General features: G+C 46.6%; 2 protein-coding genes across 6 annotated transcripts in view; both read right to left on the reverse strand.

Annotated features, from left to right (window-relative positions):
• Window positions 1–1,292: 1,292 nt before the first annotated feature.
• On the reverse strand, window positions 1,293–19,497 carry CPNE9 (copine family member 9). Of its 2 annotated transcripts, XM_044253071.1 has the most exons (21): window positions 19,357–19,497; window positions 18,787–18,827; window positions 18,626–18,672; window positions 18,423–18,526; window positions 17,912–17,948; window positions 17,688–17,690; window positions 17,325–17,401; window positions 13,399–13,462; window positions 13,180–13,283; window positions 12,827–12,931; window positions 11,370–11,411; window positions 10,975–11,050; window positions 10,833–10,886; window positions 10,356–10,417; window positions 9,595–9,641; window positions 8,513–8,694; window positions 8,129–8,256; window positions 4,268–4,370; window positions 3,639–3,696; window positions 3,185–3,258; window positions 1,293–1,548 (listed from the first exon to the last, which is right to left on the reverse strand). In XM_044253071.1, the coding sequence occupies exons 1-21, from the start codon at window positions 19,422–19,424 to the stop codon at window positions 1,363–1,365; spliced, it is 1,662 nt and encodes a 553-aa protein (XP_044109006.1). In that variant the 5' UTR covers window positions 19,425–19,497; the 3' UTR covers window positions 1,293–1,362. The 2 variants fall into 2 exon arrangements, with proteins under 2 accessions (XP_044109006.1, XP_044109007.1); XM_044253072.1 differs by lacking the exon at window positions 12,827–12,931 and having other exon boundaries at window positions 19,357–19,482.
• A 1,331-nt stretch (window positions 19,498–20,828) lies between these two features.
• Window positions 20,829–26,992, reverse strand: part of MTMR14 (myotubularin related protein 14) — a 45,946-nt gene continuing 39,782 nt past the window's right edge. For 2 of the 4 annotated variants that reach the window (XM_044253068.1, XM_044253066.1), the window contains exons 18-19: window positions 24,519–24,674; window positions 20,829–21,427 (exon numbers count right to left, since the gene is read on the reverse strand). In XM_044253068.1, coding sequence (XP_044109003.1) covers window positions 21,241–21,427; window positions 24,519–24,674 — 343 coding nt within the window. In that variant the 3' untranslated portion in view covers window positions 20,829–21,240. The remainder of the gene's footprint in view (window positions 21,428–24,518; window positions 24,675–26,992) is intronic. The other 2 variants (XM_044253070.1, XM_044253069.1) reach the window with 2 other exon arrangements.

Genomic DNA, 26,992 nt, shown 5'->3' on the forward strand with positions numbered 1-26,992 from the left:
AATGTGACTGGGCCATTTGATAGCTATGTGAACAAGTAGCAAGTTGTAAGATTCTTCCTACGAAAAATTCCATGTTTATAAAAGAGAGCTCAAAAACTATTGTCAGTTCTTGGGGGTTTTGGTGAACTTGTGTCCTGGAAAGAGTCCACTTGTTAAGCAATGCTTGTTGAGCCTCTTCAGTTTTGCCATCCAAAGAAGAGCGTGAAAGGGTCTTCCAGGGTTCTGGGGCAATGCTCAAAGTAAGTGGAAGCTTCTACTATATCTTAATGCAAAACTTGCATTCGACCTACTATAATGTATGAATTTTCATAAATAATGTTTTTTGAAAAACATCCTAATAGAAGCAACACTCCAGGAAGCTGTTTGCTGGTTAAGATCTTGGGATCTGGAGTGAAACTGATGAGGTCTTTTCAAAAAGTGATTTAACCTCTCTGAGCCTCAGTTTCCTGATGTATAAAGTGGAGATAAAATATAGTGCTTACCTTACAGGATTGTTGTGAGGATTAAATAAGAGTATGCTTGTAAATCACCTCCATATGTACTGAATACTCAAGTATTTAGCTGTTTTTATTATCCTCATTAAAATATTCAGAATGGGGTGCATGTGTGCCTCAGTTTGTTAAGCGACTGCCTTCCGCTCAGGTCATGATCTGGGAGTCCTGGGATTGAGTCCTGCATTGGGCTTCCTGCTCAGTGGGGAGCCTGCTTCTCCCTCTCCCTCTGTCTGCTCTCCTCCTGCTTGTGTGCTTGTTTGCTCCCGCGCTCCCTCTCTCTCTCTCTCTGTCAAATAAATAAATAAAAATCTAAAAACAAAACAAAATATTCAGAATACATGGATCAGAGCAGAGTTAGAGTCATTGTAAAGCTGACCCCTTTTGAGGTCAGGAGCCCCTTTGAGAGCCTGACGAAAGAAATGGGCCTCTCTTCAGAAAAAAACAAGCGCACAAAGTTTCATTTATCATTTCTTAAGGTGCTTGAAGAATGTCTTAAGAAGTGATTGGATGGGAAAAAAAAAAGAAGTGATTGGATGGATGGGTGATAGGATGGGGATGAACCTTAACTGAAGCAGTTTTTGCACACTTCTCTTGGTATGGCCCCAGTTCCCCAGTTCCCCCAGGCTCCTTCCCTGAGAACCATGAGACAGAAGTGGAGTAAAGATCAACTTTATTATCGGCACAAAGGCAGGGAAGTGGTGACAGTGCCAGGTCCTTCTGTGGGTGAGGGGACAGAAGGCTCAACTAGCTAGCACTGATCCTTCAAGCTGGACTCAGTAAGGTCCAGGGCTCCAGGTGCCTCTGGCTTTCAGCAGAAGCAGTGGGTGGGCAGGCAGGCAGACTGCTAGTTACTGAATAGGTAGGCTCCTCAGGACTGTTCTGGAGCTGGGGTTGGGCTGGAGTTGGCAGGAGGTGGGGGGCGAGGTTGGATATCCCTGGTGCGCATGTAGGACAGCAGCTGCTCTGGGATCTCAGCCAGCACGTCCTTGGCTAGTCGGGCCATACTCAGCACCTGGTTTCCTGACCGGTCAACATAATCTCGGAATGGGACGAACTGGGACAGGCACAGACAATCAGATGTGGATAATGGCCAGGGAAGAGAGGAATGGGAAGGGGAGCACTAAGGAGGTTTCCTCTTTGACTCTTAACATCTCCTTCCAAATATAACACTATCTCTTCCCACCCCTATCTAGGACAGCTTCCTACATTTGCTTTCTCCCCATCCCTTTTCTATTCACCTTCTATACACCTTCAACCCATTCCTGTTTGGCTTCACACAGTACTGACACTGCTCTCGCCAATGTAATTGGCCTTATGTTACCAAATCAGTCCAGTGGGCAATAATTGTCAGTCTTCGTCTTGCTTGACTCCTCTTTAGCTTTTCATTACATTTGACTACAGTCTTCCTAGACACATCCCACTCTTGACATACCACACTCTTCTGGATTTTTTCATTCCTTTCTGGATGCTCCTCCCCCTCACCCCCATTCCTCTGGGTCTACCTGATCCTAAACCTGGTCACTTCTCTCATTTCTCTCCTGGGTGATTTCATATACTTCCATGACTTTAAAAACCATACTCTGATGACTTCCAAATTTATACTCCCATCCCTGGCCTTTTTTTTAAGGTCTAGAGCCACATATTTAGTTGCCCATATCACATTTCCATTCACTTGTCTTAGATATCTCAAACCCAATGTGTTCGCAACTGAATTCTGGCCCTTTTTTCCAAATCTGTTCCTCCCCCTCCCCAAGGGAAGGCTTTCCTTTCCCATTAAGTGGGACTATCACTCAGTCAGTTGCTCAAGCTAGAAAACAGAGTCATCCTTGCAGTCTTCCTCCCTCCCCATAACCATTTAGTCGAAGCATCAACTCTTTTAAAATTTTCTTAAACAATCTGTTGAAACTGCTTCTTCTCTCCATCCTCACTGCTTCCATTCCTGTCCAGATCCCTGTCATCTCTCCTCTACTATTTCAGAGGTTTCCTCACTGACAGGTCTGTCTACTTGCTTTCTTTCTCAACCTGCTGCTGTTGACCCTCCATGCAGCAGAGCTCTTAAAATGCAAGTCTGACCATCTCAGTCCCCTAGGTAAAATCCTTCAAGAGGTTTCTAATACTTTAGTACAAAACTACAAATCTTCATCATAACCAGCAAGGCCTTGGCCCCCTCTTCTTCACATTTCCTGGGATCCTGCCACCCTGGCCTATTGCCTTTTCCATGTTTGGGCTAATTCTTCTGAGCCCCAGGGCCTTTGCATGTGCTCCTTCTCTACCTACAATGTTTAGGTAGAGCAACCCTCCTTTAGGTTTTAGCTCGAATGTCATTTCCTTATAGAAGCTTTCCCTGACTACCCTGCTAAGTCAGGTCCCTGTTATAGGCTCTCATATTGGCATTTGCTGCTCCTCTGGAGCACTTAACACAATCTAGTAAGCTATTTAGCTGTGTGATTAGTTGTCTCCACTAGAGGGCGGGAGCTTTGAGGATCTCCTATACTATGGATCCAGAAAGGCTGCAGCAACCTGCCTGTTCCTCAAAAACAATTTGTTCAATGAATGCAGAACGGCTGAAAGAGTAATGGGGAGAAAGGTAGATGACTAAGAAGACAGTATGGGAGAGTGGCTTCCAACTTAGCCTGTCTTTCCCACTCTGCCTTTTGGCTCCATGACTTCCTCTCCCTGGTTAGATCTACCTGAACGATGTCCCGTTCTGCATAGCGTCCCCTGGAGGACACGCGCACATCATCGCCATCCAGCTCTTCCATTGCTGCAGAGAAGACACCCTTTAGCTGATTGCCCTCTCCCATTCCTGCCCATGCTACCCCGTTCCTTGTTAGCTCCACTTTGGGGTCATCATGGAATAGTTCATGGGTTTTTTTGAGTGCTAACAAATTTTAGGCATTGTTATGGAGTTGTTATTATGCCTTACTATGCATTCTACCCACCAAGGAACCCCAAGAAGGAAGTATTCATATCAACAGCCTTGGTTATAATAAGGAAATAGGTTCAGAGAAGGTCTTTGACTTGGCCAAGGTCCAACACAGGCACCCATTTTCTCCTTTATGTGATTTGGACCTGGGTGCCCAGATCCTCCTGTATTTTCCCCAGTTCTTGGTCTCATTCATGGACACCATTGATCCTACTCACCTTCAAACATGGCTGGTCCCACACCAACAATAATGATAGACATGGGCAGTGAGGAGGCCTGTGAGGGAAAGAGGTTGAATGGTTGGGGTGAACAGTCATAACAATGGAGGTGCCTGCTGGGGACAATTCTCTGTGCATGTATCATGTTTCTGCACATCTTGCAAGCAGAAGCACTGATTCCCTTTTTTCTAAACTATCTTTTCAAGGATGTCTGCATATCAAACAGCCTTGAAAGATATAGTGTCTTCCTTTGGAACAAAGGTCAGGTTTGTTTCTCACACTAGAACAAAGGTAGGCATGCTTACTGCCCATTATAAAAGATTCAGATACCCTAAGCTAGGATTTCTAACCTATAATGCATCCCACTGTGGGTCCAGGTGTCATTCGACCCTCTTCACATCATTTTGTGGGAACTGGGACTTACAATCAAAGTAAATACTGATAATTGAGCTACTACTATGTCTGAGAATAACACAGTTCTTTGTCTCTGATCCAGGAGTCTTATGTCTTCTGCTAGCATCCATGAAACTAAAGGGCTAATTTGTTAGCTTGCAAGTAGAGTAAAATCTCAAACTGTTCACAGTTATTAACAGTGCCCCTTTTTGCCAAGCCCTCCTCCTTAGACTCACACTGACAATGGCCTCCTTGGTCTGTGTCATGTCAGAGATGACCCCATCAGTGATGATGAGTAGAACGTAGTACTGGGAACCATCAGAGATCTTGGCTGCAGCCCTGGTTGAGAGTCCATGATCAGAATCCAGCTGAAAGCCCAGACAGGCCAAGGGAACACCCTACTCCTAAAGCTTCCACCACCAGTGTATAAGCAGTAGGCAAGGATTGGGGTTTCTGAAGCTCATGCTCCTTCCCCAGACATGGACGCCTGCCCCTATCTGATATCCCTCCAGTAACATTTATGGAGAACTTACTATGGTAGTTACTGTGTTATAGTAGGCATGAGAGGTACACAATGAGAAAAAACAAATTCATCCCAGCCATCTCGAGGGAGGACATGAATCCCAGAATCACAGAAATAGCTGTAATTACTCTAGTGATGAGTACTGTAATAGACAGGAACACTGCTGTAACAGTGTCTAGTAGGGGGTCCTGACATTGTCCAGCAGGTCAATGAAGGTGTCTTTAAGGAAATAATGTCTAAGGATGAAGGAGAGGCTAAACAAAGGGGAAAAACAAAGGGAACAGCACAGACAAGGGCCTTGTGATGGGACTGAAGGAAGCCCACTGTGTCTAGAGCCCAGAAAGCAAAGTGGACCATGTGGCTGAGATGGGGTAGGGGCCAGATCACACAGGGCTTTGACAGACCCTAGAAAGATTTGGTTTTTATACAAGGGCAAGACCAAAGGCTAAAGGCCTTCTTTCTTCCCTTTTTCACCCATTTCCTCTTTCTTCCTTCTCCCCTCTGCTGGCTACCTCCCATTGCCTATGCTGCTGGGTCCTTAGCCAGACTAACAGCTGCTCCCAAGCTCCTTTTTCCTTCTCTCACCATTAATCTTTGAATCAAAGATTTTTCTATCTGAAAAGGATTCAGAAGGATTGAGTTCAGTCCCTTATTTTAAATATAAGAAAAATGAGACCTTCAGAGAGCACAAAGGTCATGGTACATCCTGGTCTCTTAACTTTTAGTCTTAGGCCCTTAGGTTGGAAAGGACAGAGTTGCACTATCCAGTAAGGCAGACCCTGGCCATATGGGACTACTGAAATTTAAATTACATTAAATAGAAGTAAATAGGGGCACCTGGTTGGCTCAGTGGGTTAAGCCTCTGCCTTCAGCTCAGGTCATGAAGTCAGGTCCTGGGATCGAGCCCCACATTGGGCTCTCTGCTCAGCAGAGAGCCTCCTTACCCCTCTCTCTGCCTTCCTCTCTGCTACTTGTGATCTCTGTCAAATAAATAAATAAAATCTTTAAAAAAATAGAAGTAAATATTTGGTTTCTTGCTGACCCAAGCTCCATTTCAAGTGCTCAGTAAAAGAACCCAACCAAGCCTAAAGCCTGAGCTCTTGATTCCTTCACTCTCGGTTCCTGGCCTTTTCTTTGGATACGCTCCATAGATATTGTACATTCTGGTTGTAATATACTGTTTACTGTTTCCTGAGCTTGCCCTTCTGTAACTCTGTGTTTTTCACATGCTGTTCCTTCTGCCAGGCCTACTCTGCGTCTCTTTCTCTGATAAAGTCCAACTTGCCCTCTAGACCCATTCCCCTCTGAAAGTTAGGCTCCTTGGGTCTTTCAGACTAGGTTATACCCACCCCTCTTCTCCCTCTGCCTTCTAGGATACCACCCACCAAGATAGGCTGTCAGCCTTTCCACATGGGTTTTCACACCCATGAGGGTACCAGCACATGTGCCCAGGGAGACCCAAGTTCACAGGATACCTGGAGCATCCATTCTGCTGTATGATCTGGTGGATAAAGCTAGGTGACTCGACATATACTTAAAACACCTTTTTTCCCCCTCTAAATTAAAGCACACATGGACACAGGATGAGGAGAATGTAAAATTTGCACGATTTTTAAGATAAATATGGTGGCTTCAAAGACATTTTCAGCCTTGTTGCTTTCAGCTGTGCCCCTAAGAGTCCCCTGAGGGAAGCGATCACTTGCCTTTGCCAACAGGCAACTTGGTGGAAAAGTCTGGGAAGCTCTAGCCTATGGAAAGTAATGATTTATTTATATTTCTGTCTCCTGCTCCAAGGCAGGAGCTCCCAAGGGCAGAGACTAGATGTGATTCATCTGTAAGTCTCCAGTGCCCCAGCAGAGAACTGAGCATACAGCAGATGCCCTTTGAATAGTAATAATGATAATAATAGTAACAGTAACAGCTAACAGTTATAGCAGTTATGATGTATCAGGCACTAAGTGCTTGACATATATTAACTTAGTTAACCCTCACAAGAGCCCTTTGATATTGCTATTATTATTGCCATTTTACAATTGAGGAAACAGGCATAGAGAGGTTCAGGGTCTTGCTCAAATTCACACAGCTAGGGAGTGGTAGAGTGGGTATATTGACTTAGCTAATCTGGCTCCACAGCCCGCATTCATGCTACATTGCCTCCTTATTGAAGTTTATTCAATGAACGAATGAATGAACTAAGATAAAATTAAGAAATCTGTTTAATAATAACAAAAAATATGCTCGATCTCCAATATTAAGTGAAAAGATCAGTAGTGAAATATTACATGTATTTTTTAATTAACATTTTTAGTAATCTCTACACCCAGTGTGGGTCTTGAATTCAGAACCCAGAGGCCAAGAGTCACATGTTCTTCTGACTGAGCCAGCCAGGTGCCCTTGCATGTAATTTGACTGCAATTATGGATTCATAAGGAAAAATACTGTCAAGAACTGTATATATATCCATATGCCCATGAGCCATATTCTGGTGATTTCTTATTTCATTTCTCCATCCTTGAAATTTTTTTACAGCAATGTTATGTTACTTTCATAATTGAAAGAAACTATTATCCTTGTTATGAATTACATAAACAATCTTTATTAGGGAAAAGGGAAGTCTATAGGCATATAAATCTCCTTGAAATCCTTCCATTTGTATTCTCTTTTTTTGTTTAATCTTTTTACTTTCAAGCTTTCTGAAGTACTTTGTTGTAGCTGGGTCTCTTCCATTCAGCATTTTATAGGGGTTATTTATTATTTAATTGTTTTATTCAATCAGAGAATCTTTTTCTTTTAATAGGCGAACTTACCCAATTTATATTTAAAGACATATGTTTAGTTTTAGTTCTGTCATTTTATTTTATTTGCATTTTAAAAAGTGACTTGATAAGTGATCTTGGTTTTTTTATTCTAAAAATTTGGAGTTTTAAAAAAGTTTTTATTTATTTATTCATTTAAATAATCTCTACACCCAACGTGGAGCTCAAACTCACAACCCTGAGATCAAGAGTCACATACTTCTGACTGAGCCATCCAGGAACCCTGGAGTTACTCTTCTATTTTTAGAAGTTACTTTTCTATTTTTTTGAATCTACCATTTATTGAGCACTTACTATGGGCCAGACACTGTGCTAATAATTCTTACTTTGTTATCTAATTTTAACCTCCCAATAATCCTATGAAGAAGTGCTATTGTTTTCCACTATTATACCCATTTATAGGGATAAAATGGGGACTTAGGCTGAGTTGCTTAAGGTCACATGGTTAGTGAGGGGTGGAGCCAAGTGTGATGCCAAAGCTTGTGCCTTAACCATTGTGCTATAGGACCATCTTTCTTTGCCCCAAACTTGAGGCCTCAATTGTTGATGCCAGAGAGTGGGGTTGGTGTAGTTTGTTGACACCTTAATACCCCAGAATAAGGCATTTATCTCTTTATTATCAGAGCCTGGACAACACTGAAAATTTTATTCTTTCCCCAAAGCCCAGGTTCACCCAAGAGTGGTCTTAACTGTCCTTGGAAAATCAGTCCCCTGCCTGGGTCCCCTCATTCCTTCCAGCCCCCACCCAGTTTCCTTACCTGGCCACCTGGTTGATGACAGGAGCAAAGTAGGTGGGCCCATAGAGCTGCACTGTGCGCAGGCTCTGAAAGTAGCTCTCCAACACACCTTCAATCCCCGCACAGTTGGGATCCTCATCATTGTTGTTCTGTGGGGGAAGATGCTTTGTTGGGCTGAGCCATGCAGGGTATACCCAGGAGTACTCTGATCCCAGCTCACTCCTTTTTTTCCCCATCTTTCTCTCTCATGCTCCCCTCCAAACTCCAGTCCTGCTCCCCTCCCTGCTCTGCTCCCCTCTCATAGTTTCCTGGTCCTCTGCAGGCACTTGACCCTGAGAAGAAATTCACCAATTTGAGTGGACCAGATGCCAAGGCATGGAGTGTAGGCGCTGGCCTATACTATACCAGGGGAAACTGGTGGGAGATCCGTCCCTCTGGAGGCACTTTGGCCCCAAAGCCATAAGCTGGAAAGAGCTTGTCACTGTCATAGTCCTGGATGATTTCTCCTACTGCCTTGAGGGCCATGGCATAGGCGCTGAGTTGGTAGGGACTCATGTAGTGCAGGGAGGTGGGCTGCAGAGGATTCCCTGTAGGGACAGAGGACCCCCAGCCTTATGGTCACCCTGATCATTTATCTATTCACCTGTCCATGTATATGTCCAACCACCTATCCATTCACTCACTCTTTACCCAATGTATTCCCTCATTATTTTTCCCAGTCACCTGTATGTTCATTTTCCCTTCCATCCATCCACCAACCCCTATATCTATCCATCAATTTATCCACTTACACACATATCCATTCTCCCATCCACTGAGCATAAATTCATCTTTCAATCTACTGACCTATTTCTGTCCATCTTCCTCTCCATTCTCATATCCAGTATCTATCCAACTACCACCCACCCATCATTACTATTCATTTCAATTCATTCTGTCTTCACATGGATTCATCCACCTATCCACTCATTCATTATTCTATCTATTTACCTGTTATTTCTCCAATTTAATTATCAGTCCATTTGTCCACCTGCATACCTAGTCATTCATCCACTTGTTCAACCTACTGTACTCACTCACTAACCCATCTACCTACTTGTTTTATTCATCTATTTACCTACCCAGTTATTACTCACTCATTTACTGCTTCATTTCTCCTTATACCTCTATTATCTCCCATCCATTCATTTACTTATCCACTTCCTGAGGTATTTCTCCTTTCAACTTTTTAAAATTGAAGCCCTATTTTCTTTTACCTTCCATCCCCTATTATACCCAATAATCTCCCCCTGAAACTCCTGTCCCAGTACCAGCCTGGCTAGGATTTGCCTTAAGCCTGGGCTTACTGGGTAGGCGAACTCTTGACCAACTGAGTCACCCAGGTGCCACTGGGTAGGTGAACTCTTATCCCCAGGTCAGAATCCAGGCCAATCTCTAATGAATTCCTTAGAATTCCTCCATATGCCATCCCCCCATCCATGCCTCACCATTAGATGCTGTGAAGTCAATGGCTACAGTGAAGTTCAGCTGTGTCCTGTTGGGGAAATAGATGGATTGAGAAGTGAGGGACAAATACATATTATATCAGGATTTCTCAAACACTAGTGTGCATATGAATCACCTGGAAATAGTGTTAAAATGCAGATTCTGATCTGGATGGTCTGTGTGGAGCCTGAAATTCTACATTTCTAACAAACTCCCAGATGATGCAGATCCTATGGTCCATGAAGCACACACTATCAGTAGCAGAACCTACTGTGTGACAAGTGTCTGTAATTTATGTCATTTAACTTAATCCTTACTATAGCCCTGAAGTAGTATTTAACATCTCCATTTTGCATCAGAGAAAGGTGAGCTTCAGAGAAGCAAAGTACTTTTGCCAGGCCTGCCTACCACTACTGAGCCAAATGGAATGTCCCCTTTGGTCTGCTTGGGTTTTCCCTCTCTCTTGCACTCTTCCTGTTGCCTGGCCATGATTTTTATCTGGACCGCAATCAGGTTCTTGGGGCCATTGTCCCGCATCTTTCCATGGGAGGGAAGAGGACTGGAAGCTAGGTATGAAAGTCAGCCTCATGAAGAAAACTAAGAGGGGGAACATTATTCATTTTACAGAGCACTTTATAGTTTGCCAAACGTTTAAAAGTTTATCTCCACGGACCCTAACCGTTCATAAATAAGAAAACTGAGGCTTGGAGCTGGAAGTAACTCAATGCTGATCTTTCAGCCCAGAACTTGGCCTGTGACTCACCCTCCCTTGATGTAGTCAACAAAAGTGAATTCAGAGTCCACAGAGAAGGAGAGCAGTGTCACCTGGAACAAAGAGACAGCCCTGCTATTTTGGAAAGGGCAGTTGGGTGGCAGAAGGCAGAGAGGCACATGATTCCACCCCCTACCCCACACTCCCCAACCCTATCTAATTTCTGAAAGGGCAAAAAAGAGGAAGCTGTCAGAAGCAGATTTTTATTTCCAAAAGTGTATTAAATTGGGAAATACAACTTAAGCTTTTTTTTTTTTTTAATTCTGCAAAACAGTAATAAGCAAACAGTTTTCCTCAGGTGAGAAATCAAAAGAAAAAAGAAACTTAAATGAAGTCACCTTGGACCCAACATTACTATATCCAAGTAATCCGTGCTCACAGCCTTCCCCCAACATTTGTCATATGTTATGTCAATGGGAATAGAAACAGAAGGATCTAGGGAGGGCCAGAGCTCCAGGGAGTACTCACAGTTCCTGAATTGACATATTTCTTTTTCTTACATTTCTTCCGAGGGTTAAGTACCTAGGTAAAGAAGAGAACAGTGAAGGTGGGAAATAGAGCATACCAGGATGGAAGGCCTGGGCAACCTGGACAGGGCTGGAGTTCTCACCTCATACACTGTGAACTGGTTCTGGGCCTTGCTCAGCTCCCGGTAGCTGGTGGTGAACTCACCGATGAAGTCATGGCTGCAGTGAGGCCAGGGGTGGGTGAGCAGTAGCTACTGTTGACTTGGAGCCAGCCCTGAAACTAGTCTTTTGTTCCCACTATCCCCTGCCTCTACTTGGGCTGCAGGGCACTGGGGTTGGGGCCAGAAGAGAGGCCAAGTTAAGGGGGAAAGAAGGAAGATGCAACTGAGAGGGTCAGTTGTACTCAAGGTCCTGGCATCTATTATCACCCTTCTTGACTCCTAAGGCCACTTTGGGTTCCTAGTGAATGTACTGTGTATTAGAGAAAACAGTTTGAATTAACTGCAAGAGAAGAAAGTACTATGTGGGGCAGTTCTACCTTCCATCCCGGTCCCAGTCGTACACATCAATCTTCACTGTTCTGCAATGCAGGAGATAAACATAGGCTAGCGTGTATGATAAATCCTAGAGACACCCTCACCTACTTAAACACACACAAATCATCCTTCCATATACCCATCTGTTTTTCCTTTAACCTTTCTCCCACCAGTCCATCCATCCTATTTATTCATTCATCAGTCCCTGCACATACCCAACTATATTGCTGCTGCCATTGTTTCTTCTATTGCTCTTTGTACCACTATTACTATTCTTTACTACTTGTTGAGTCTTACTGTATTCTAGGCATTGCTACCAGTGCTTGTGTAGATTGACTCATTTGATTTAGGAACCATCCTATAAAGTAAGTACTTACTATAAAGTAAGTACTTTTATTCTTATTTTTGGATAAGGAAACTGGGATACCAAAAACCAGTAACTTGACTAAGGACCATAACTAGTAAATGATTGAGCTGAGATTTAAACTCAGATATCCTGGTTCCAATGACTTTGTTCTAAAGTACTATGCCTAAGTCCTCCTGTATGTCCATATATTTGTGTTGCAGTTACAACTCTCTATCCATGTAGCCACCCACTTACCCATACATTTGCCAATCTAAAAGCCTTTTAGTCCCTTTCTTTATCCACCCATCTAACTATACGTCCAGGCATTCACTGACTTACTGATGTACACAAGCATCCATCTCTGTGTCCATTCAGCTCTCTAACCAAATACCCATCCATCACATTTGTCCATATGATCATCCATTCATTTACAATAACCATCCATCTGTGTGCCTATCCATCCTTCCACCTACTCACCTGTCTTCATACTGTCCATTTATTAATTCATATGGTCAGCCTATCCATCTACTTCACTTTCATTAATCAACTAATTAATCTACTGATCCTTCCATCCATCTACCATCCATTCACAAACCCACCTTTTGCTCTACCTATTTATCCTCCTGCTTTTTTAGTCATCCCTCTGCCTCTCCAACCATCTAATAATCTCTCATATACCCATCCATCTGTTTGTTCATCCATTAATCCATCCATCATTTGTCCATGTAATGATCTGCCCATGAGTTCACTTATCCACTTATCTGTTATCCATTCATCCATCTCCCCTTCTACCCATCCACCAGTCCTTGTACACAGCCCTCCATATACCTATCCATCCATTCACCAGCTTATCCAACCATCTGACTCTCCATCCATGTATCTTGTGTATTCCTTTGTTCATTTGCCCTTTCATCTACCCAACAACCCATCCATCCTATCCATCTATGTGGCCATCCATTTGCTTCCCCATCTACCTATCTCTATGCCCAAAACTCTGTCTCACCAAGAAGGATCCTCCAAAACTATTGTGACACTTCCGCTAGCATATTGGGCCTCAGGAATCCTATTATCATGCCCTTGTTCCCTTACTCCCTAATTTACACTGAAGCAGACCTGTCATAGTCTCCATTGCACAGTGCCCGCACAGGGATGCTGAAGGGTTGCCACACAGGATTCAGTGTGTTTTTCACAACCTCTGTCTTGTGGCAAATGGTGAACCTGGAGAGGAACAAGAGGACTGGAACCTGCCTTGGGGGCAGGACTGAGCCCAGAGATAGGACCTCATACTCTTGGAGATTCCTGGGATTTCCCCACTTGTTGAGCACATATTGTGTGCTGCCTTGAGTAAATTCTGAACTGAGGTCCTAGTAGAGTCTAAGACACCCCACCTCCAGCCTAAGAGCCGTAATGGGCCCATGGGCACAGTAGGGCAGGGGTGGGTGCCACTGGAGAAGACATCGACTCACGTGCCATCTTCATTGCTCCTATAGAACACAAGGAAAGGGTCTGACTTCCCAAAGAAATCCTTCTTGTCCAGCTTGTTTGCACACAGTTGCATGGTGGCAATATCCTAGGGATGAAATTTGGCTGTTGATACCCAAATTGTTCATAGCCTCAAACAGTCCACTAAAGGTAGTTTAGGAGAGAAGGAAGCCTTGTGGGTCTAGCATATGGCCCTTACTAACCCGACAATTGCTAAGCTCCTCTGCAGTCAGCAGTATGGTCCCACACTTCTTGCCTGGTACACCCCTGGAAGCAGAAAAAGCCTCTTTGTGAGGGGAGGGAGAGTAGGCAGTGAAGAATGGGGTAGCCAATCTGGGATTAGGTGGGACAGGGGATTCACTATGCTATTTCCTAACAGTCTCCTAAATGTATCTCTTTCTGCCCTGTGTGGTTCCTTGTGGGGAAGGGCCTGACTTTGATAGGGAAGGGGTCTGTAGTCTGAAAGACAGGGGCTAATCTGGCCTAGGTGCATATGTTATAATGGTAGTGTGGGGAAGACATAGGATTTAAAGTCCTGAGTAATTTATTTCCTCTTTTGGGGTCCTAGTTCCCTCTACTATGAAATGGGAATCACGCCAACTTCTTGAGGTTGTGAAAAGATCTGAATGAGTGCATGGAAGGACAAGCAATTGGGAAGTGTTATTGATATGAAGGTGATTAAATTTCTCAAAGCAGACCTTGGTATTTACTATATGTCAGGCACTGTGTTAGGTATGAACTAGCCAGTTGGCACTCTCTCTATTTCTGCTAGACTGTTCCCTCAGGGAGCTTCCAGAGGGAGGTGGGATGTCAAAGGCAATAGGCAAGTAGAGTATGATGTAGCAGTGCTGAATGAGGGAGAAGAATTTCTAACCAGACCCAGAGCAAAAGGCTGTTTTGTTAGATCAAAGATTATGTGCTTTCTGAAGAGTGAAATAAAATGTGAAGAGTGAAATAAAAAATACAAGGGAAGCCTTATCCTCTCCTGACCCAAGAAGGGACATTTGAAAAGTACGTATTAGGACACTCATCCCCAACTTGCCTTGCCTTGGATCTCCAAGTGGTCAGGGACCTTGCTGATATGAGCCTGTGAATCCTGACTCCAAAGGGTCCCAAGTGTGGCAGAGAGGAAGCTAGGTCAGGAGTGTTCTGGGTTCAAGACCTGGTTCCAACTTACTAAGTGATTTTTCTCATCTTTGACATGAATTGTGGAACTATTTCCTTCACTACTTTAATTTTTGACTCCTTGTGCTTTAAAAAGAGTGTGAGGAGTAGAGGGACTCTTCACCTGCACACCCAGGACCAAGTCTTACTGCTTTCTCTCTATTGTCTCCTTAATGTTTTCCCTCACCTCCTTACCCAGTGTGAGTTCCAGTCAATGATTATAATTGCTTCTTTGCAACCTACCCTTTATCTATTGCCTTTCTGTCACTTCAGTATACTTATTGGCAGAATCACAGCCCTAGTTAAATCCAGTTCTCTGCCTAACCTGTACTGCACATGTGCAGCTGAATAAGGCCGGAGGAAAACACACAATCTTGTTAACAGGTCTCACTTTTTTCTTTTTTCTTTTTTTTTTAACTTCTTATTTATTTAAGTTATCTCTACACCCAGCATGGGGCTCAAACTCATGACCCTGAGATCAAGAATCACATGCTCTACTGACTGAGCCAGCCAGGTGCCCCCAGCTGGTCACATTTTAAATGTATGACCGAAAACCTCAAGAGGGTCTTTAATCATACTTCACTCTCCAGTTCTGCTAGAGGGCAGTTTCACTCCTCCTCTCTCCACAAACCCGGAAAGCCTCCTCCCCCATCCTCACTTAGCCAATGACCTTGTTTCCTACTTCACTGACAAAACTGAAGCAACCAGAAGAGAATGTCCACAGACCTACCACCACACCTACCTTGCCTTCAGTATCTTCACCCACGCAACTGTTGCTATAAATGACTATCCGTGTGCCTATTTATCCCTCTACTGTGTGCTACATTCTACACCCTCTTGCCTGTACATGGACATCATTCCAGCAATTCTCTCCTTTTTCTTTTTTTTTATTATGTCAATTTTTTCAGTTTATACTGGGTCATTCCCCTTAACATACAAATGTGGTATAATTTTTCTCATGTTAAAAAATGCAAACCTAGGGGCGCCTGGGTGACTCAGTGGGTTAAAACCTCTGCCTTTGGCTCAGGTCATGATCTCAGGGTCCTGGGATCAAGCCCTGCATGGGGCTCTCTGCTCAGCAGGGAACCTGCTTCTCCCCTTTCGCTCTGCCTGCCTCTCTGCCTGCTTGTGATCTGTCAAACAAATAAATAAAATCGTAAAAAAAAAAAAAAAAGAATGCAAACCTCACTTCCTTCCCTACCCACACCTCTTTTTCTCTTTTCATTGCAGCAAAACCCCTTGAAAGATTTCTTGACTTTCATTCCTCTCTTCCATTCTATTCTAAACCTCTCCAACCAGGCGATCACCCCCACCTCTTCCTTCAGAACTTCAGACCTGCAGCAGCATTTGACATGGTTGGTCACTCTCTCCTCAATACATGACCTTCACTTTGCCTCCAAGACAACACCCCTTCTTTTGGTCCTCCTCCTACTTCATAAATGCTCCTTCTCAGTCTTCTTTTCTAGTTCCATTTCATGGAGTCTTGGTGTTTGGTCCTTTCTTTCTCTGCTCACTACCTTGGTGATTTCATCTAGTCTCCGGGTCTGAAAGAGTATCTACAACTCATGAATTTTACTGCCTATTTGACATATCTGACAGGATGTCTAAAAAAATTATCAAATTCAACAGGAGTCAGACTGAACTCCTGATTAAATCTCCCCACAATATACATCTCCCTCCTTTTTTCTTTTTTTTTTTTTTTAACCATCTCATTTATGGCAACTCCATCCTTCCAGGTGTTCAGGCCAAAGGGTTTGGTGTCATCCTTGACTCCTCTTCTCCTCTCACATCCATATTCAACCTGCCAGGAATCAGTTGGCTACACTTTCAAGTTATATCCAGATCTGACCATTTCTCTCCTTTACTGCTGCCACCCTGGATTACTGTAATAGCTTTCCAGTGGGATACATGCTACTCTCTTCATCTGCCCAAGGTTTGTTCTCAATCCAGCATTTTCATTTTTTGAAAACATAGTCAATCATGTCACTCCTTTCTTCAGAGCCTTCCAGTGACTCCCAACTCAGAGTAAAAGCTAAAATCCTTACAGTGGCCACAAGGCCCTAAACTGTTAACTCTCCAATCTCATCTCTTCCTTCCTCCTGCTCACTTGGGTATAGCCACACTGGCCTCTGTGCTGCTCTCTGAACATATCAGGCTTTTGCCCTGGCAGCTTCCTCTGCTTGGAACATCCCATATCCAGGTATCCGCATGGCTCATTTCCTTACTTCGTCCAGGTATTTGCTCTAAAGTTACCTCTCCATAAAACCTACTCAACCACTCTGCAGAATATTGCAAGTCCCACCACTCAGCATTTACGATCTTCCTAAGTCTGCTCTACTTTGCCTTTTTCCCATAGCACTTGATGTCTTCCAATATATTATATAATTTACTTACTTGTTGTATCAATTTTGTACAGTTTCTCCCCCACCTTCTATAGTATAAGTTCCCTGAGGGCAGGAACCTTTGTTATGTTCATCATTACAACCCAAGTCCCTTGAACAGTCGCTGACATAGAGTATATGCCCAGTAGTATTTATGGAATGGATGAGTCTCTGGTGCCTAGCACAGGGTATGACATACAAAACATGTTGATAAATATTTAGTGAGTAAATGTAATGGAAATTCCAGGGGTATTGATTAAGTGAGAGGAAGCTTCCCAGAGGAAAAAAGCTTAGAAGTGGACCTTAAGGGTAGATTCAGATTTAGAAAAAGACTGAGATGAGAGAGACAGAGACAGACAGATAAAGACAGAGACAGAGAGAGGACAAAACAAGACATATCAGTCCTGAGACTGATTTGAATGGAGCCCTGGACATTGGTCTTTCCCAGGAGGGTGATGAGAGCCACTGAAGGCTCCTGACCAGGGGTAGTCTCAGCCTTCACTACTATTGGGTCAGCAGCATCTTTGGGAGGAAAATTTGGAGGCACCCACCCTTTCCCCAGCACCCCTTTTTGTTCAGCTTACGTGAGGGTTCGCTCTACACGGCTGCCCTGGCCTCCGATCACCTCTCCCAGGGCCAGGAATGCTTGTCCCAGGAAATCCTGCACCAGGACATGGAGTCAAGAAGGCCAGGAGGGGCTGGGGATGCAGAGTCCCAGCCTAGCCCTGGTGATACTGCTGCACCAACCAGTGTGTTCCAGGATGGCAGAACCCTAGAAACATCACTCTGCCCATGCTTTAAAGAAGAGGGAAGGGGGAAGGGGGTCCCCAGGCCAATTCTGCTTCTTGTTTCTGCTGTCAGTTTAAGTTGCTCTCCACAATGCCATCCCACACCTCACCTTCCATTCCACACCCCACCCTCCCAAAGCCAGCCCCGTTCAGCCTCACCTTCTGTGTGTTCCAAAGGTGGCCAAGAGGGAAGAGGAACAATGAGTAAAAGGCATGGGTGGGAAACCAAGAGGCAAGAGCAGGAGAGGAGGGGCAGGAGGCTGGGTTTGGGGCCCAAGAAGTTAGAGTTGGGGTTGAGGTGTAGGAGGGTTCTAAGGAAGGTCGTTTAACACACTGAGCGCCTCCTGTGTGCCTGGCCAGCCTGCGAGGGGATGTTCGCTCACCGGTTTGGAGATGTTGGTTTTGGAGTCAACATTGTATCTGGGAAGAGAGTAGAACCATCATAAGCCGGGGCTGGTGAGAGACAGTCTAGAAAAGTGGTTGAGTATTGAATCCTGTTTAAAATTGTGAGGGGCAGCCTTGGATCCAAAGTCAGGTTCTCCTTTAGGGCAGGAGTCAGGGTCACAGAGAGTCAGGGACAAGGCTAAGTCTGGGGCCTGCTGGGGGTGGAGTTATACGAGGGCCTCTTGATGGAGCTTGAGCTAAATTAGGGTGCAAAGCTTTGGGCCCAGCCAGGTCTGGGAAGTGAACTGGATTGGATCTGACCTAAGGACAGGGCCAAGCTAGATTTGGGGACAGGGCTAAGACTAGAGTAAAGGCCTTCAGAGTGGGACTAAAGGCCTGGTGGAGGAGCCAGGCTGGGAGGCAGGGTTGGGGAGGAGCCTGCCAGAATCTTGTGTAGATCCAGGTTAGGGGGAGGGGGAAATCCAACCCAGGATTCTGGGCGGGGCTCACACATCAAAGCGCAGGTTTTGCTTTTCCTCAAAGAAGTAGTCGAGGACGAATTTGCGCACAAAGTCTGGGTTCAGCGTGTTGTCGATCACCTCTGTCCGGCCAAACTGGATAGGGGGCGGAGAGTAAGCATGGGGCCAACCAGCGGGCAAGTGATGGGGTGGGTGGGGGGCAGCTCTTGGCTAAGAGAGGGCTCTTGGACTCACCTCTCGCCACTCCTGGCTGGCCCGGCTCTGCGTGTAAAGCACCACCACTGCAGGCGAGAGTGGAGGTAGGGGAGGTAGAAAGTCAGATTGGCCTGAACCTCTCCCCACCCCTCAGTCGCGCCCGGACCCTAGTTCCCCCTCCCTTCCCTGGCGCCTCCTACTGGGGTCAGACTTGGAGAAGGTGTCGAGGTCCAGCAGGTTCCTAGAAAAAGCAACAGACAGAGGATGGGTCATTCTGGAGCCCAGTGCTTGGACTCTGACCTGAGCTGGGCACCCGAGGGAGACATGGGGCTCAAATCGCATCTTCTTCCCCTATAGTACTACACCCAGTGGAGAGTTGTTGGGGGTGGGATGGGGAGGTGGTCCGCGTTGTCAGCACCCTGGACAGCACCAAAAAATATGGGCTCAAGACTTATTATCTATGCTTCCACACTGTCTTCAAGGATCCAGGAAAGAGGGTTAGCCCCAGAACTTTGTCCTCCTGGAACCCAGATCCTATTGGATCCCCGCGACCCGTTCCTTGAACCCACAGGCTGAGCTTTTATTTGCGGGTGGAGCTGTTCAAAGAAACCCCCTCCCTGAACCCGCCAGAGTCTCCCCTAAGTCTGAATCTGAGATTTTCCGGCCCTGGATGCTTCTTTCCCCCTGGGATCTGGCCCTTGCCCGCTCTAAGCCCCAGAGCTGATTGGGGCAGGGGCACTGCCTACGCCCTCCCCAGCGTGGTGACTCACCGGCAGGACACGGTAATTTCAATCTTGGTGGCCGGGACGCTGCGTTCAGAGGCTCCGCTGAGAGACATGGCTGGTCGAGTGGCCGGAGCTGCTGGAGGCTGTGAGACAGGGGCTGCCAGGGCTAGGGGCGGCGGCAGCGGTGGGGTTGGTTCAGGTGCCGCCGCAGTAGCGGCGGCGGCGGCGGCGGCAGCGGCGGCGTCTGCACTCCTCCAGCCCTGCTTGCACTCCCGCGGATTGCGCCTTGACTGTGGCCGACGGGCGGCAGCGACTCCAGATGGTAACCTAGCCCCGCCCGGCCCTGCAGGCGGCCCCCGCCCCATTGGAGCAGCCTCCAGCCGGCTTAACCCCCGCCGGGAACCTTACCCCAACCCGAAATCCAGCCCATACCTTGGGAGACTCCTCCCAGCCCGTTTCACCCTGGCGAAAACAAACAAACAAACAAACAAACACACCCCCCCAGAACTGTCCGCGGTGCTGAAGGGTTTGGGGCATCTGGTGGGCATTGGGGACACTTCCTCTTCCTGAGCTGCTCCCTGAACAATCTGCTTTTTCCTCTTCCCACTTCCGCCCTACCTAGGTCTCCAAATAGAAAGAGTTTTTCGTTTATTCTTATTAGCTGTGTGACCTTGGGCAAGTTACTCAACATCTCTGTGGCTCAGTCTCATCCAGTGAAAGGCAAGAATAGCATCTACTTGGGGTGTTGTAAAATTTTGAGATAATCCACATAAAGGGCTTAACTCAGGGAGATTGGACACAGTAAGTACTAAAGAAATGTTCACCAGTATTATTTCCTTCCTCTGGGCAGTCACATCGATGACCTCTTTTGTGTTGAGCCAGAACTCACTAAATGGCAGCTGTGATAGCACTCTGAAAAGCCCTTTGCCCATGTCTTTGAACTCTGACTTATGGTGATAGAGATGCAGACATACTGTGAGGATGCAATCTGTCCTATCTAGGTCACACTGCAGATGAGGGTGGTAGTCAGCCAGATTCATTCTCCCCACACCAATTACTGCCTCCAAAGCCCCAGACGCCAGTCCCTCCACCAAAGTCAGGGCTCCATAGCTAAGGGCTGCAAGTCACCTGTACCAGAACTGTGCTACCTGCAGAACTTGTTAAAAATGAAGTATCCCCCACCACCTCTGCCATTTCTTAGCTAAATGAAGATCTCAGCAACCTGAGGTCTAAATTTCAGGCAGACCTGGGAATCCGTGTGACTAAGTAGGTTCCTAGATGGCTAGGGCCCATTGACACAGGACGACAACTGCTCCCACCTTAACAACCTCTGACTAGTTGTCACCATCTCACTGAGACTGTCATGGCTCAAGAGGTAAGAGGCACAACCCAGTCTTCAGTTGTCTTTCTGCTTTATCTGACCCCCATCCCAACCCCTTCTGGCACAAGGAAGAACAGTAAGAACCTTCCAAACAATTCCACAAAGACAGCAACCAAATGAGGATGCAAGACAGCAGTTGTTCAAAAAGATTTTATTTTGTGATCTGTGTCAAACTGCCTCATTCTCAGTGCAGGTGATCCCTCCTCTCCAGGAAACAAGAATGGAAAGAGGGGAGTCTTTCGTGAGGTCTCAGCCTCCACAAGGCCCTAGGGAAACCCCACCAGTTCTGAAAGTTGATGGGAATCCCAACAAAGACTAGGGTCGGTGAAAGGCAGTGACAAGAGGGGTGGTGGTCACCAGTCAGGAAGCTGGGGGTTGGAGAACCCTGTCCTTAGACCTGCTCTGCTTTGGGGCTGGCCATGTGCATGATGGAAAAGGAGAAGTGAGGAGATTTCTCTTCTATCTTGAAGCACCCTTGTCTGGGCATGGCTTTAATTCTGCTCAGGGCTCAGGTGAGAGGAACAGGAAATTGTTGTGGGCTGGCTACTTCATAAGGTGCTGCTGCTGCTGGTGCTTCGGAGTCCAACACCACGGACAAACTGCTCCAGCAGGCCTCCAATGGCACCAGAGGGACTGGGGGCTGCTGCTCGAAGCCCCACTGTGCTGCTGTATGCGGCCAAGAAAGCTGAGCGTACTTCCTGCAACCGAGTCTCCCGCTCACTCAGGGCTGCAAGCCTATGGGGAGGAAGGGAAGGAGGGAGAATGGAATGAACACATTACCCTGGGGCAGAATCCAACATCCTCATCCTCACCATACTACCTATCCTTCTGCCTTTGCTAGCATAGGCCAGCACATGTCCTGTGGCCATACTACCCCTGCAGTTCAGGTCCTAAACATTTGGCTTTGTTCCCCTCAAAAAACCATTCCTCTCAGCTCTCAGGCTCCTGTTCCTACCTAGAACCAGCACGTTTTAATGGCACACTGGGGTGGGGGGAGAAGGTAAGCAGGAAGGAGTTTGCCTACTGTTGGCTTCCATTCCTCCGTGAGAATAATGTGAGGTGCAAATCTGAGACTTAAGGAGAGACCGCAAGATGAGGCATCAAGCCTTGGCTGACCAAAGACCTCAACCTTCTTGAGGCCAGGACCTGGAGCACTCAGAGAGAAAGTTCTTGGCAGTGTCCTAGAGGCCAGGGTCCTCAACCAGAAACCCCTGAGGGTCCAGCTACATCTTTAGTCAACTGTCGTCCCTAGGGAAACAGCTATCAGGGTGCTGACTTTTCTAGCAGGATTCCTGTTCTGATTCTATTTGCTTTTCCTTCCCTGGCCTCTACAGAAACTGATCACAGAAGACGAGAAGTCCCTCTTCTCTCCTTGGCCTGGAAATACAAGTCAAGAAGGGGAACAAGTAAAACAAACAAACAAACAAACAAAAAACCCCCAAAGTGACAAGTGCATGAAAACTCAGGCTTATCAAAGAATGAATTCCATGAGGCTATTTGACACTTTGAAAGGTCTTTAACAGAAGAGGAGAAGAGACCTGAGATACCAGCCACACCCAACCTATGGCTAAAAGGTACACAGTCTGGAGGTGAGAGGGACATGGAATCAGAGGACAGGTCAGGAACTCACATGGTATTCATCCTAACTGTCCCCTGGAGGGCTTTCTCCAGGGATCACAAACCTATATGACTCAAGCCCTCAGGTTCCCATCTACCTAAAAATTAAGACTAACTCTGACCACTAACTTATACCGAAACTTCCCCCAACAGACCAATCCCTGTGTAATCCCTCCTGGGAATTTGTCAAAGTAGCAGCAATGTCTCCAATTCCCCAGTGCAAATGACTTGTACTGCAGGGCCTGGGGGAAACAGATGGAGATATGAGGATAAATGACAGTCCTGGGGTAGGTATGGGGAGAACAGACTGAAAGGAAGTAGACTGGTGGGAGTGGTGGGTATGAGTGGGTGACTAAGTGTGGAAGAGAGAGAGAAGCAGCAGGTACTAGGGTGAGCAGCTCTCGCAGCAGCACTAGGAAAATGGAGCTGATACTGGAGTCCTGCAATACCATGAAGATCCAAAGTCTCTCTTGCCATTTGGGGGAGACACATGGCGCTAGATCTTCTTTACTCTCTAACTGGATTTCACATAGGCTGGAGGCCATGTGTTTTTCTGCTTTTCCTTAGAACATATAATGAGAAATTCAGATTAGTAGTTTGTATTCACAGGGAATACCCAAAGGTCCATACGTGTGTGTTCTCACTGCCCCTTGTTTCTGGGAGGCAGAAGGAGGAATCAGCCTATTTAGAGATAAGAAAACTGGAGCCCAGAGAGGATAAGTGATCCACCTGAGGATACACAGCAGGTAAGGAGTAGGAAGTCAGAGATACTCTAGTGCCATTCCCTCTCAAAGAGATGAATTAGCAGGCTCGGAGAAGTCAGGGCTGACACCACAAGACATAGCTGGTAAGGCAGAGCAGCCAAGAGTTTGACTAAATTTCTCTGATAACAAAGCCCAAGCACTAAATCCACATACTGTATGACCTCAGCAGGAATCAACCTGGAGTCCATCCCTACACTGCAATTTTGGAGGTCTTGAGATCGCAGAGAACCTAGCTTTCCTCTGGCAACTTGCCAGATCCTGAGGGTTGGCTAGGAGTTCAGAGAGCTGCCCGTTTCAGTGGCTAATGCCAGTTAAGTGAGGGGTGCTATCAAGCAGGGGCAGAGATGTTTGTGTCCTCCAGAGATGACTCTTAGGCCTATTCCATCCTGTAATCCCAAGGTCTGGCTTCTGTCTGCCCTCAGTAGGGATCCTTCTTCTTCTTCTTCTTCTTTTTAAAATTTTATTTATTTGATAGAGAGAGAGCACAAGCAGGCGGAGTAGCAGGCAAAGGGAGAGGGAGAAGCAGGCACCCTGCTGAGTAAGGAGCTTGACATGGCTCCCTCCCAGGAGCCTGGGATCATGACCCGAGCCAAAGGCATTTGCTTAACCAACTGAGCCACCCAGGTTAGGAAGGCCTAACTCCCCAGGGCAACTCACCTCTGACCAGTCAGCTCTGGTGGCTATAAGCCAGATTCTGGTGGTAACAATGAACCCCCAGCACCTGAAGTTCATTCAGCCCATCGTGGGAAGGAGCGTGCCCTGCTCCCCAGGCCACTAGAGGCTCTACCCTGCCTGACATCCATGAAGCAGTAAAGCAGGCAGGGGGCAGGGGGCTGCCACAGAGGCAGCCACTCAAGCAGATACATGTAAGAGTTGGAAGCCCAGTACTGGAGCCTTAAAGCAAGAGGATTTTACAGGCTTGGGATTTGGTATCCCCATCCAATTTTCTTTCCTGACTACGGGCAAAAGCAGAAGACAAAAGGAAGAAGGGGATGGCAAGGAACCCTTGGTTCTGCTCAGAGGAGCACATCCCTTGAGCTGACCCAGCTCCATTCTGGCTGTGGTCTCGACCATACACCTACCTTCACTACCCCACTGTTCTGATTTCAAAGGATTCTCATGTCAGGCAAAGCCTTGGACAGAAATAGAACCTTCTATAGTTACAGTCCGACAGCTTTCCCTTAGGGTGTGCCCCAAGGCACCTATGGATGAGTTTTGGAGGCTCAAGAGAGTGAACACACACTGCAACACACATCCTGAACAGCCCATGAAGCCTCTTCCATACCTCAGGAGTCCAGAAACAGTGAGGTATACTTAGCTGAGACTGGGGAGGGGCAGGAATCCCGAGCCAGCTGCTGCTTCACTCCTTAACCAACACTCTTGATTGCTCACCAGCTTCTGATATGGGCAGGGGAGTATCCTGCCTTCTCAAGCAAGACACTTACAGACAACTGTTAGGGAGCTCATCCGGGAAGCTGAAAGGGAGGGAGGAGTCTGTGTGCAGGACAGCCCGTTCCTGAATACTGCCACAGCCTGTTACCATCTGCCAGCTGCCAAAGTCTGTGGAGAGAGAGGATCCGGGCAGGGGATGGTCCACTGATCTGGGGCAGAGAGGAGAGAGAGGGGAGATGATGCACAGTCAGTCATATGCCTGACAGGGGAGGCCCTTTGGAGGGGTGGGGGTGGGGCTATGGTGGTCCTGGGCCATAGCCGCAAGCTTCTATTGGTGGAGCTTCTGTAAAGTCAACCACTTTCTTCAAAAGTACCAAAATAGCTGGATAGGTTGTGACTGAGAAAGAAGAGTATAGACCATAAGGCAGGCTCAGCTGTGAGGACAATGCTTTATGCAAAGACTTACAGAAGCAAAAGAACAAGAGCAAAGCAGAATGAGAAGAGGTGAGCCATCAACCAAAGCCTCAGGTCAGGGCAAGCCTGCCCTGGTGGCTGACAGAGCAAGTACAATCTCAGCAGCACCAAAAGGAGGAACAAGGCTGGATGCCCCAAGAAACAGGGAGACAGGATCACCTCATATCCCCCGGCATGCAGATTGGCTGGGTGGGCAAGGCACAACCCTGGGGCCACTGAACTCTTATCAGAGCAATGGGAGAATAAGCTTCTTGGGGACAGTGGAGGGTGGTGACCTAGACTGAAAAGTGAGGTGATGGGAGCCCTGAGGCACCTCCCACCCCACACACATATGCTTTCTCTGCAGCACCTTCCAGGAGCCATAGTTTGTATTCACAAGCATCAACCCAGCGACCTTAATGGTTATACCCTAAAGGGAAGGGATGAATCAGGCAGGCAACCTGACAGCTTTATTAGGCCTTTTTCAGATGGAGGTTTGGGCAGTGCAGGGAGAGGAAAGTTGTACTGGCAATCTACTGCTGTCATCACCTTCTGGCTGATAGCTAACCTCTCTCTACTGTCTCAGGGCAGTAGCCCAGTCACTGGGGGTGGAGGAGGAAGGGAGGAGATAGTAAGACATCAAACAAGGCCCTTTGATCGGCTACTCCAGGTCTCCATCCCCAGGGGTAAAGCATCTTTGATGTTTGACCCTTTATTCTTTAATTCAAGAATAGCAGAAAGTACTTCTATAGGAACCCAGTAACACAGAAGCATGAGTGGTACAGGGGGTCGGAAATAGAGAAAGACATTCATTGACCTTGGCCCACCTAGTTAGCTGGCATCAATGTCTCCAAGTTTGAGGCAACAGCCCTCATGAGTAGCCATCCCAGCCTCATCCTCAAGCAGCTGCCACCTGAGTGATGCTCTGACCAAATACTACATCTCTGGTAATCTTTAACCATCCTTATCTTAGAGACAGAGAAAAATGACAGTCCAGACAGGTGAAGACACTTACTCAAGGTCCCATAGCTAGTGAGTGCAAGAAGAGATTTTTAAAGCCAAGTTTGATTACAGATTTGTCCTACAACAGAACCACCTTGAGACCGGGAAAACAGATGGTTTTTTATGTTAAAGCTGCCACGAATAGGAACCCCCTGCAACACAGAGACTTCCACATTCATCATTCCTGCTAAACTCTGGAAGGTGTGCAACAGCAGCAATAGGGAGGAAAATAGGACATGGTCTGCTACCTGGTGGAAGCCCCCTCATGCCCCACAAAGCAGGATTTCCTTGTTTCTAAACTTGGCAGGACTTAAGCAGTCTGTAAATCAAAGAGACAGCTGCCCAGGAGAGGGCAAATCACATCCACAGCCTGCTAGTTTCCCTGTGCTTCCTCCAGGTTTTGCTGGGCCTTCAGTCCCCATAACTCGACCCAGGTCACCCTGGCTCCCCAAATCTCATCTACTGTTCAAACTCTAAGGGCAGATTTCCTCTTCCAGTTTTAGCAGTCTGTAGGAAAACAATGGCTAAACACCAGAGTATTGAGGGAATGGAAAGGATGCTGAGTAGGATGGGGCACTCCTGGGGCTGGGAACATAGAGGTTTCTTATGTTCTCCAGCCACCCCCGCCCAGGCTATTAGAGACTCAAACTACCAATGGAAGAAGGACAGAAAGATGGAATATGAGGATTTCTGGTCCCCTTAGGCTAGTCACTTCCCTAGCATCCAGAAGTTAGCACCACCAGGCAAGAAATACATCTGGGGGAGCCAGGGGATACTGTGGAATGAAGTAGGCAGTACAGATAGCAACAGGGTGTGTGATCCCAGGGGACATAAAGCCATCTCAGCAAGCAACTGGCTGCAGACAAATCTTCCTGTTTGAGGCTTTTGTTAAAGAAAGGGCTGCAAAACAATTGTTCAGCTCCTGGGTTTGACAGCAGGGACTATGCTAAGCAGAGAGGTGCTCCTAAGTGCCAGTCTGGATTAGCTGTCTGGAGGGGACACCTAAAGATGAAAGAAAGCAACAGTCACCAGAAGTAGTACCTGCACCTCTTGAAAGGAATACTTTCAAGAT

This window comes from Neovison vison, chromosome 6 (assembly GCF_020171115.1).
Source record: "Neovison vison isolate M4711 chromosome 6, ASM_NN_V1, whole genome shotgun sequence".
NCBI lineage: Eukaryota > Metazoa > Chordata > Mammalia > Carnivora > Mustelidae > Neogale > Neogale vison.

What these genes read in the sequence shown, in the direction of transcription:
- CPNE9 (XM_044253071.1), bottom strand. Translation starts at nt 19,424, where the DNA reads ATGTCTCTCAGCGGAGCCTCTGAACGCAGCGTCCCGGCCACCAAGATT. An exon ending in GGGACCAGCCATGTTTGAAG is followed by an intron (nt 3,259 to 3,638) that starts GTGAGTAGGATC and finishes TCTTCTCTGCAG; the next exon opens with CAATGGAAGAGCTGGATGGC. An exon ending in CAGAACGGGACATCGTTCAG is followed by an intron (nt 1,549 to 3,184) that starts GTAGATCTAACC and finishes TGCCTGTCCCAG; the next exon opens with TTCGTCCCATTCCGAGATTA.